Source organism: Athene cunicularia, assembly GCF_003259725.1.
Source record: "Athene cunicularia isolate RWA chromosome 24 unlocalized genomic scaffold, athCun1 chr24_part1, whole genome shotgun sequence".
Taxonomy (NCBI): Eukaryota; Metazoa; Chordata; class Aves; order Strigiformes; family Strigidae; genus Athene; species Athene cunicularia.
Window position 1 is genome coordinate 5928656 of NW_020799132.1, and position 9559 is coordinate 5938214.

At 46.8% G+C, this 9559-nt stretch overlaps 1 protein-coding gene across 1 annotated transcript; it reads left to right on the forward strand.

Moving 5' to 3' along the window:
• Nucleotides 1-508: 508 nt before the first annotated feature.
• Nucleotides 509-7918, forward strand: PTS (6-pyruvoyltetrahydropterin synthase). Its single transcript, XM_026863593.1, has 6 exons — nt 509-606; nt 892-971; nt 2323-2345; nt 3341-3397; nt 3642-3787; nt 4301-7918. The coding sequence occupies exons 1-6, from the start codon at nt 509-511 to the stop codon at nt 4440-4442; spliced, it is 546 nt and encodes a 181-aa protein (XP_026719394.1). The 3' UTR covers nt 4443-7918.
• The last annotated feature ends 1641 nt before the right edge of the window (nt 7919-9559 follow it).

Consider the following 9559-nt stretch of genomic DNA (forward strand, 5'->3'; position numbering starts at 1 on the left):
TCGGAGCCCGGCCCAGCCCGTCGGGCGCTTCCCGGGGCTCCGGCCTTTAGGCCGCAGCGGCCACCCCGGAGGCCAGACACCCGCTGGCTTTAGGCAGAGCTGACGCCTTGTTTCGCAGGGGGACGAATTAACGCTTCCAGTTTGTGATGAAATCACTGCGGCCCTCAACTGTCGCCTTTTTCCCCAAACTTCTATTCCTAAAGAATCCCTTGACCTGAAATACTCCTCGGAGTAGGCCCTTGAATTTCTTCAGAGGGAAGATTCAGAGAGGGAAGGTGTCCTCGCGCTTCTGGGAGAAGCTCTCCAAGCTTTGTTAAATAATAATATGTTATTAGACTGGATATTAGGAAGTGTTTCTTTCCAGAAGGGTTTCCAGAAGGAAAGGAGCATTCCTGGGCGTTGGAATGGGCTGTCCAGGGCAGTGGGGGGGAGTTCCCGGGATCCCTGGAGGGGTTGAAGAGTCGGGCTGAGGGGTCTGGGGGAGTTGGGAGCAGTCAGGGTGAGGGGCATGGTTGGACTGGAGGAGCTGCAAGGGCTTTTCCAACCTCAGCAATTCTGGGGTTCTTATGTACAGTTTGCTCCAGGCACTTCTTCCTGGGAGCCCAGGTGATTTTGGTGTATTCACGTGGGAATAGCTCCAGTGTGTATACATCAGGCACTTGTTATGAAACCTGCATCTGTACCTACAAACCCACTGCAAAAACACCCCATTGTCAACATCATTTCATGGACCTAATATTCCTCTGGTTCTCTTTGTGCCTCCTCAGTAGGAAAAGCTGGTGGGTTAAATTTGGGAGAGTGAATAGATGGAAGAGCTAGAAAGCAATTGCAGCTGAAGTGAAGCCACGAACATCTGAATGGATCCTGAAATGCTGTGTCTGTCTCTCACAGTAAATCACTGAGCGATGAAGAAAACCTGAAGCTGTTTGGGAAATGCAACAATCCAAATGGCCACGGACACAACTACAGAGGTAAGGAGCTGGTTTCCAGGCTTACAGGCGTAGTCCCGGACAGAGGCTGCTCCCAGGCAGATGATTTTACTGCAGCATAACCCATGAGAGAGCTGGGCCAGTCTTGTCTCAGCAGTCTGGTGTGGCTTTTAGTGACTGGTTTAGGGTTTTTTTAGAATTAGAAGGAACCCTCAAGAGCAGGGGGGGTTAAACCATGGCATGGGTTTGCAAGCTGTTGAGTTAGATAATAAACGCTTACCTCAAAATGTCACTTCATGAATCAAATCAACTTGATTATAATCTGCAGAATCAATGTGTTTTGAATGAAGATTTTTCTAAGCAAAAGACATGCAATTTAAACAGCCCATAAACTTTATTTGAGTGTTGTTTTCACAAGTTCTTCTCCTACTATCTATAGCCTGTGCACACAGAATGAAATCTCTCCAGTTACTAGGCTGGCTCCCTGTGTACCACCGCGTATTGTAGGTACCCTGAAAGCTCTGCTACAGAGCTGCTAGCTTTACCAGGAGGACAGGTTGACAGACTGCTGGAGTGAAGACCTGTCCCTCACTTTAAAGCTGACTTACAGGCACAACATTTCTTGCTTTTCCACAGAAGAACATTTCCACTCTAAAAACAATTGCTGAAAAGCAATGGAGATGCTACTAAAACTGTTCCTTGGGGAACAAGGGGGAGAGAGTGAGAAAAAGAGCACAAAGGGGCTTTTCCACCCCAGAGAACCACAACCAGGCTCAAATCACTGTCTGTCTATTTTTGTGAGTTCCCCACTGATCTGTGATTTTGTTCTCAGCTCCTGGGGTTAGTGGGAAGGAATGCTGAGCTTATAAGGGTGATGTTTCCAAGTGTTTGTCTCTTTGTTGAAAGATCTTCTGGGTTGAAATGACACCTTGCAGTAATTGTAGTTCTTAAAGAGTTGGTGGCCACTTCATCCCTTACTTTCTTTCTCTGCTATTCTGTTATGTCAGACTTACAAGCTGACTCCATGTCTTGTGGTCTTGGGTGTCTGGTGATTGTATCCATGGTGTCTGCGCTGTCCAGAAGATTTTGTTGATCTAGAGGCTCTGACCTGGAGTGTGCAGGGTACAGGCTGTCACAGGGAGTAGTCTTGTCTCTGCCTGCAAGGGGCACTTCAGGGATAGTGGTGTGTCTCTGGGCATCAGACCCTGGAGAATGACTTCTTTGATGAGCTGGGTGACTCCTGAGTCTATTCTTTATGGAGTGGGTACCCATTTTTTGAAAATAGTTCCAGTCCTTGTGGATTAGTGATGAGTGGGTTGTCTGTCCCAATCAGTAGTGTACTTTGTTGTTAGGGTTATGGTGTTATCGTGACCTGATATTTTCTTTTTTTCAGTTATAGTCACTGTTCATGGAGAGGTAAGTGCGATCAACATTTTTTTTCCATTCCTTAGGGGCAGGAGAGATGGGCCCCCATCTTCCACAGTACTGAAGTGCTAGCTCAATTGCTAGGTATCCCAGGGTGTTTGTGGAAACTCTGTACACATCACTATAGAAGGAGGTTTTCTGTAATCACTGTCCTATTCATCTTGCCTTGAACAAGGATTTGTAAGTGGCCATATTTAAGTCCAAGGCTTGTAATCATCCTCTGGGCAGGTAACTGCAGCCTGCTAGAGCCTCACTGCAGAATAGCTCTGGTCAGATCTGTGGGGCACCTCACTTCTCTAGTGAGCCATGGGGAGGCTTAGCACTTACAGTAACTGATTCTGCTGTTTTATCAAGGTATTTTACTGCAAATATAAAAGGAAATTGTGCTTTTGCAGTTGTTTTTCACCCTTCATTCTGTCACCATTCTGTGTATTCTGCAGAGTGAGTTGTTTAGATAGAACTTTGGGTTTGATGTTTTCCAAACAATTTTTTTGAGGATTTCCAGTTCATAGGAAAGGGGGTTTCTATTCAGAACTGAAAATAAAGTTTAAAGGCTCTTCTCTATTCCCCAAATACGTTGTGAACTACACAATCTGATTTTGTTCCTGTGGCTGTGCCTTCTCCAGATGGGAGAATGCCCTGGGCTCAGGCTGGTCTCTTGTTTTGTCCCTGATTGTTCAACCCAGCAGATTAATGTCTGTTTTCCTGGCTAGATTGTTGCTTGAAGACTGAGTGTTTCAGTGAGCTTTTCCTCCGTGGTGTCAGCTTTTATGAGAGAGTGGAACCACTGGAGTTATTTGTACTCTGTATTTAGCCTTTAGGAACATCACAGGAGTATTCAGTGTGTGAAGGTGGAAAGATAAGTTTCTTGTGACTCAGATGTCCTGAGTGCATAGATATTCACAGTCTGATTTGTACAGGCTCATGGCAGCCTTGGTAATCAGGACATAGCTAGGCTACTAATATCCCTTTTTTTTTCCCTGCAGATTGACCCAGTCTCGGGAATGGTTATAAACCTGACAGACCTGAAAGAGTATATGCAGGTAATAGCACTATTTTCCTACACATCCCCTGGGACAACTGGTTGGAGCTTAGCAATTTGTCTAGTACCAGGGTGGAGACATGGTGAGTTGGTGATGGTAGGAAATAAAGAAGAAATTAAGGAATGATTTAAGACTAAAATGCTTTAGCACTGTGGTGTGAGGCAATACCATGTCTCTCTCTAGGAAGTTAACAGGTAGATGTAGGGCTTTTATCCTTTCTTTACACTCCGTTGCCTTACTCCAGTCCCATGCATGTGGTGATCTGAACTTCAAGTCCGCTGACCAACCGGGACAAGATCCATCACTGTTTTCTCTGCAGGAGGCGATCCTGGAACCCCTTGACCACAAAAACTTGGATAAGGATGTGCCCTACTTTGCTGAGGTGGTGAGGTGGGTGATGGGGACTCCTCGTGGCATTGGTTGCAGGGTCAAGGAACACTCTTCGAGGCTTAGTCCTACATCTGAAACAGCAGCCTTGATACCTGTGTGTGTAACACACCTGTGACATGCACCCATGCATGTGGGGTGCTGGGTGCCCTCCTGCCCTGCAGCTGCCTCACTGGGCCAGGCGGATGCAGGCCTGCTGGGGCACCTGCTGTCCCACACACCAAGGAAGGCACCACTTCCTTCCTCGCATCTGAGGAGCCTTTTGCAGACTAGCACTTGTCACATGAACCTGCTCTGTGGACAGCTTGGGGAGGCAGATGTGACCTGTTAATTAGACCTTGTTTCATCCATGTTTGCTGGCAGTGGCTCAAGCCTCACTTACATTCAGGGGGTCACTATGTGAAAGCTGCCCACATGGCTCCCGGTGGCCTTTAGCATCCTGCCTGTCCATTCTGTGTACAGCTCCTTCAAATATCCTTGCTGTCGGTTCTGAATCTTCTTGTGTTTCACTCTTAGCACCACAGAGAACATCGCAGTGTTCATCTGGGAAAACCTCAAGAAGCTGCTGCCCACGGGGACTCTTTATAAAGTCAAAGTGTACGAAACAGACCAGAACATTGTCGTTTATAAAGGAGAAGAAACGATCTCTGAGAAGTGAAATGAGCTTAAGCTCAGTTGGTCAGAAACTCCTGCATTATCAGATCAGTGGATTACTTCAACCCTGCTGACTGTTTCTCCTACATCTAGATGTTGGTTATCTGTTACGTAAGGACAAACACAGATGTTTCACAAAAATTCTTGCAGCAGTCTAGCAATTTCGGTTCTCAGAATTTGTTGTCTGCTTTTTCTCAAGATATTCCTGTTTTGCAAACATGATCCACCAAGCTGATGTGAGATTTACAGCTGTGCCATGTTAAATAAAGCAGCTTTCCAGAGAGGAGATGGCCTGGCAAAATGTATGTCCTGTCCAGCCACAAAACGCTGAGTTCTGTAGGAACAGGATCAAACTTTCTCGTCTTTCTGGAGGGAGCAGTCAGCTCATGTTACTGCTGCTATGATCGTTACTTGGTATTTTCACCTTCAGAATCCCACAGTGGGAAGGCCTTGTAGACAAAAGCAGCACTTGCTATGCATCAGTCAGCAGGGCTGCAGGTTCCTGCTGTCATTTGCAGATGAGGAGATGCAGCACTGTTCAGCATAGGTTCTTGCAAAAGATGAGGCTATGAGATGAATTTAAATGAACACTAACCAGATGATTCTGAAGATTCATGAAATTGTAGGCGTACTGTGAAAGCTAAGTGCTGGAAGAGGAATGCATGTAAAACCAGTTAGGGAACAGTTACAGTACAACTCGTGGTTAAGAGCCGTAAGATCAACCTGTCTGTCCAGAGGCACAAGTGATAGTACTGTGTGTGATTCTTTATCACATGAGCAATGTCCTGAAAGTAAGTAAGTATGGTCATGAAAAATAACTTAATGCATATAATGAGGAAAGTGATAGCTGGGGTAATAATCTCTTTGCTTCACAAGGAAATTAAGCATTTGAATAATGGTGGCAAACAGCACCATTTAGAGAGGTTTAATGAAGCTCGCCTAATATTATAGTTAACCTTGGCTGTGCTCTACTACAGGCTGAGGGTAAAGTATCCATCTGTAGCTACCAGTTCTGCTAGAAAGTAGTTTTTACAGTTCCAAAAAAATACTTTGACTGCTTTCTTTTAAACTGTGACAGCTTTATGAGGGGCCAATTCTGTGCTGTCTCCTACCTTTATTCATATTTGCTCAAACTTTCTGGATGAACTTCTAAAAGTGAATCGTAAGAAAAGGCTGGAGATGAGGGATGTTCCAACCTTCCCTCTTTGGCAGAGCAAAAACTCTGCCGTGGGAACTCCAGCATTGGTTTTTCTTTCCCTCTTAAAGGTAATGGCTTTGGCTGAAGGTTCATTCCAGTGTCATGCAAATAGAGAGTGCTCAGTGCATCAGATGAAGGGAACACACTGGTGACACACTGTTGCCCCTTTTCCCCAGATGTGGAACCAGTCAGCTCTTTGCAGTGTGGGCTCTGGCCAGGGAGGGTTTGCAGCTTATCTGCACACTCCTGCTGGTCTGTGGTTCACTGGTGTGATGTGTCATTCCAGTTTACTAAAGCGATGTAAATCATACTGGATGATAGCTGCTCATGATTCATGAAGCATTTGGTGTCTTCAGTGAGTCACAAAACATATGGTGGTGTCTTTATCAGAAGGGTAATTTAGCTGTTGATGTTGTTGACAAAACCCAAGCAAACAAAAGGTTACATCCATATAGCACAAGCCATTGCTATTATTAGCATGAAGTCAGGTGCCAGGCCAGAAAAAACTAGTCCAAATTCCTGCTCTTTTACTGCAATGCAACATAGCCCTGACAAAGTCCCGCAACAGCTTGGGCATTTATTGCTGTGTTGCATGTTGGCGATGTATTCATATCCTTTATTCTGATTGTTCCACTTTAAATGGCAGCAGATCTGGGGAGATGGAAATAAATTGCTTGACTGGGTAGTGGCTTGGATGAAGGGAGTTGGCAGTATCAGAGCTGGAGTTGTAATTGCCTACATCCCAAGAAATTACAGTGTATTATCTCCCTTACCCAGCTTAGAGGGGTCTTGATCTTTTCAGGTGTGTGTGAGCTCCATGTAGGGAAGTCTCTGGAGGAATCAGCCTCCAAATTCACAGGTTAGGGAAGGAGGGTTATACAAGAGAATTAACTCACATACATTAAGCATCTCTGTGCTGTAATTTAGTTACTGAGTGATGAAATTGTTTGAAGGAGAACTGTTCATGTAATGGTGGGTCAAAGCTGATCCCAGGAGACGTACTCTAGGAGCAGGACATCCAGCTTTAGTGCACATAAATGTCGAGAGCAGCATAATGACAGCAAGACCAGAAATGTGCTGTGTTGTGTTCAGTAGGAACTGAGGAGGAAGACCCAGTTCTGCCTTCCTGTCACACAGAGAAATAAATCATCAGGTTATATTGAAGAGGAGTGGTGCCAGCCACTGTTCTGTTTTCTGTGCTTGAAACAGAGTGGTCACGGGAGGACTCTGGGTTCAGCACCAGCTTTTGCAGTGTGGGGAGTGGGAATTGATAATTTTCCTATCATATCTGAAATTATGAAACAGCACAGAGCAAAAGGGACAGCATTACAAAAGGATCAACAAAGTGAAAAACAGCAGCTAGGACTGAACCAAGTTCTGCCACTCCCTAGGCTGTTATTTATAGTCCATTGTAGCCCCAACAATGACCAAGTTAATAAATCATCCTGACATTGCTTCTGATGATGAGGGAGTGTGTGTGGGACATGGAGGCCTCGATGAATTCAGACAACCATCAGTCTTATATTTTCTGAATTGACTTTTGGCCCTGTAACATGGCTTTTTGTGTCCGTGCACAGTGCCCGTGAGGCAGCGAAGGCTGCAGGGATGTACACAGGACCTCTGCCTGCTTCAGTGCCAGGACTGGCAGTGCCTTGGGAGGTTGAATGAAGCAACATGGAACGCCCAGCTTTGTTCTGCAGAGCCATTGGGAAGGTCACTGTGAACAGAGGTGGAGGGAGACGGGGAGCTGCTGTGGGTAAGAGCTGCTGAGAGAGGGCCCAGCCCTGTCTTGCAGCTGAGAGCTGGAGGGCTCACTTGGTCAAAGCCAGCAGCCATCCTGCTTATTTAACTTGCCTACTTAAATGGTAGAGAGTTCACTTAAAGCAGTAGTATTATCAGAGAAAGGCAGGAGTGAAAGGAGAGATCCTTTGATCCCATCCCCAGCACAATTTGGAGAGGACAGGATGCCAAAAGAGCAGAGAAGCAAAAAGTGCAAAGGATTGATGCAGGGGAGCAGTCCTTGTGCTAGTGGCCCCGGGGGATCTGATGCTAGTTGAGGAGGATAATGGAACCTCTGTTGAAAAATCTGGCTAACAAAAGCGTATCTGTGAAGCAAGACAAGCTTGTTAGCATTGTTTGTAACAAATAAGAGCCAGGTATTAATCACAGCTGTACTGTTTTAGCTATTAATATTTCAGACAATTCTGTAGGAGGAAAAAACCCCTAACCCTAATGACCCTAATCCTAAACCTAACCCCTAACCCTAACGCTAACAACCCTAACCCTAAACCCTGACCCTAACCCTAATGACTCTGTGTGGTGGTGCAATTCTTACCCCTCCCTGCCCTCCTTGTTGGGCTGCTTGGTGCCAGGTGTGATTCCATCCACACCCCCCCGAGCCAGACTCCAATCTGTGGAGATAAGGACTGACAACCTTGGTGAGCCTGGCTCCTGCCCTTCCCAGTTGCTTGGAAAGGGTTATACTGGCCCATCATCTCCTGATGGCCTGACACACCTGTGCCTGGGATGGGATCAGGTGGAACAAGAACAGGGTTGCGTGTTATTCAAATTCTTGTGCAGCTGCCGGAAGGCATCAGACAGTATTTGACAGAAGTCAGTTATCTTGGACCCTATAAACTGCGACCCCCAGAGAGACCCTTTGAGCTCTCCTGGATGGCAGCGGGCTGTGACCAGCATCTCCCCTGAGCTGGGACGCCTCTCAGGTGTCGTCTGCTCCAGACGGAAGGCCAGGGTGAAGTCCCCCCGCTCGAGTCTCAGTTATTGCCCGATGAGGAATGCCAAGGCATTGGGAGTATTTGCTCTAAACTCAGGAGCAGGGTGCACTGGCTGAGAAGGTGGCCAGGCTGGCAGAAGGTCAATGTGATGGGAAGCTGTACCTGTAAAACCCACGGGAGGAGGGGACAAATGGCCACATGTTTACATGAGAAAGTACAAAGAAACAATGGAGGCCAAGGAGGAAAATTCCCTTGTTAAACTGCCCACTTTAGGGAAGTGCCCTTCTGCAAAATGTTTGTCCTTCAAACCAGATTCCTACCCTGCAAACTGCCAGAGCAAACCTGTCCTCCCTCTCCCTGCAGCCCTTCTGATGTAGATAACAAGGAGGCTTTCAGGAGCGTATCCCTCAGAGGCAAATGCAGAGAACAATCCACCTTTTCTTATTCGACCCTGGATAAAGACCCTTCAGGGCTAACAGACTAGGATAAAGTGCCTTAAAACTGAAGGTTCCTTCTGCTGTTTGTCTGTGGGACATCCTATGCCAGGGACAGCCTGAGACCCTAGCTGCCAGAGGAGCAGGACTGAGGTGTTTCCCTGCAGCAAACCTGGGACATGTGGGGAGACTGGCAGGCTCTAGGCTCCCCCATGATGCAAAATAACATTCTTCATTCAGTCTGCAGCACCAGCGAGCCACAGGGCACTGCCTGCCCTACTTCCTCCCTTCTCTGCTTTTGTCTCCTCTCCAGTATGGATCTATTCTGTGTGTATCAGGACCCTCCATCTGCTTTCTGGAAGCTACAGAGAACTGCTGTGACACCAGTAGCTCCAAAACCCCTGGACAGACCAGAGGTGCAGAGCCCATCTCAGCAGCGGTAATTCACCCCACACCACGAGCAGGATAAGGAATTTTAAAGTCAGTTCAGCAGACCAAGCAGTAAAAAATATCCTACATTTACACAACATGCTGTTTGCAAACCAGGCCAGTAAATCTCTACTGCCCTGAGTTCTTCACCCAGAGAAAACAGTCCAAAAAACCCCATGTAGAGGACCTGAGAGCAAACATACCTCTCCTTGCCCTGAGCTGGGCACAGTCCCGTTCTGCCATGCAGGGCCAGCAGCCAGGTGGGGAGGATGCCCGGGTCACAGAACAGAGTGTTGTTCAGGGCCAAGGCTGTGCTGCCCTGGTG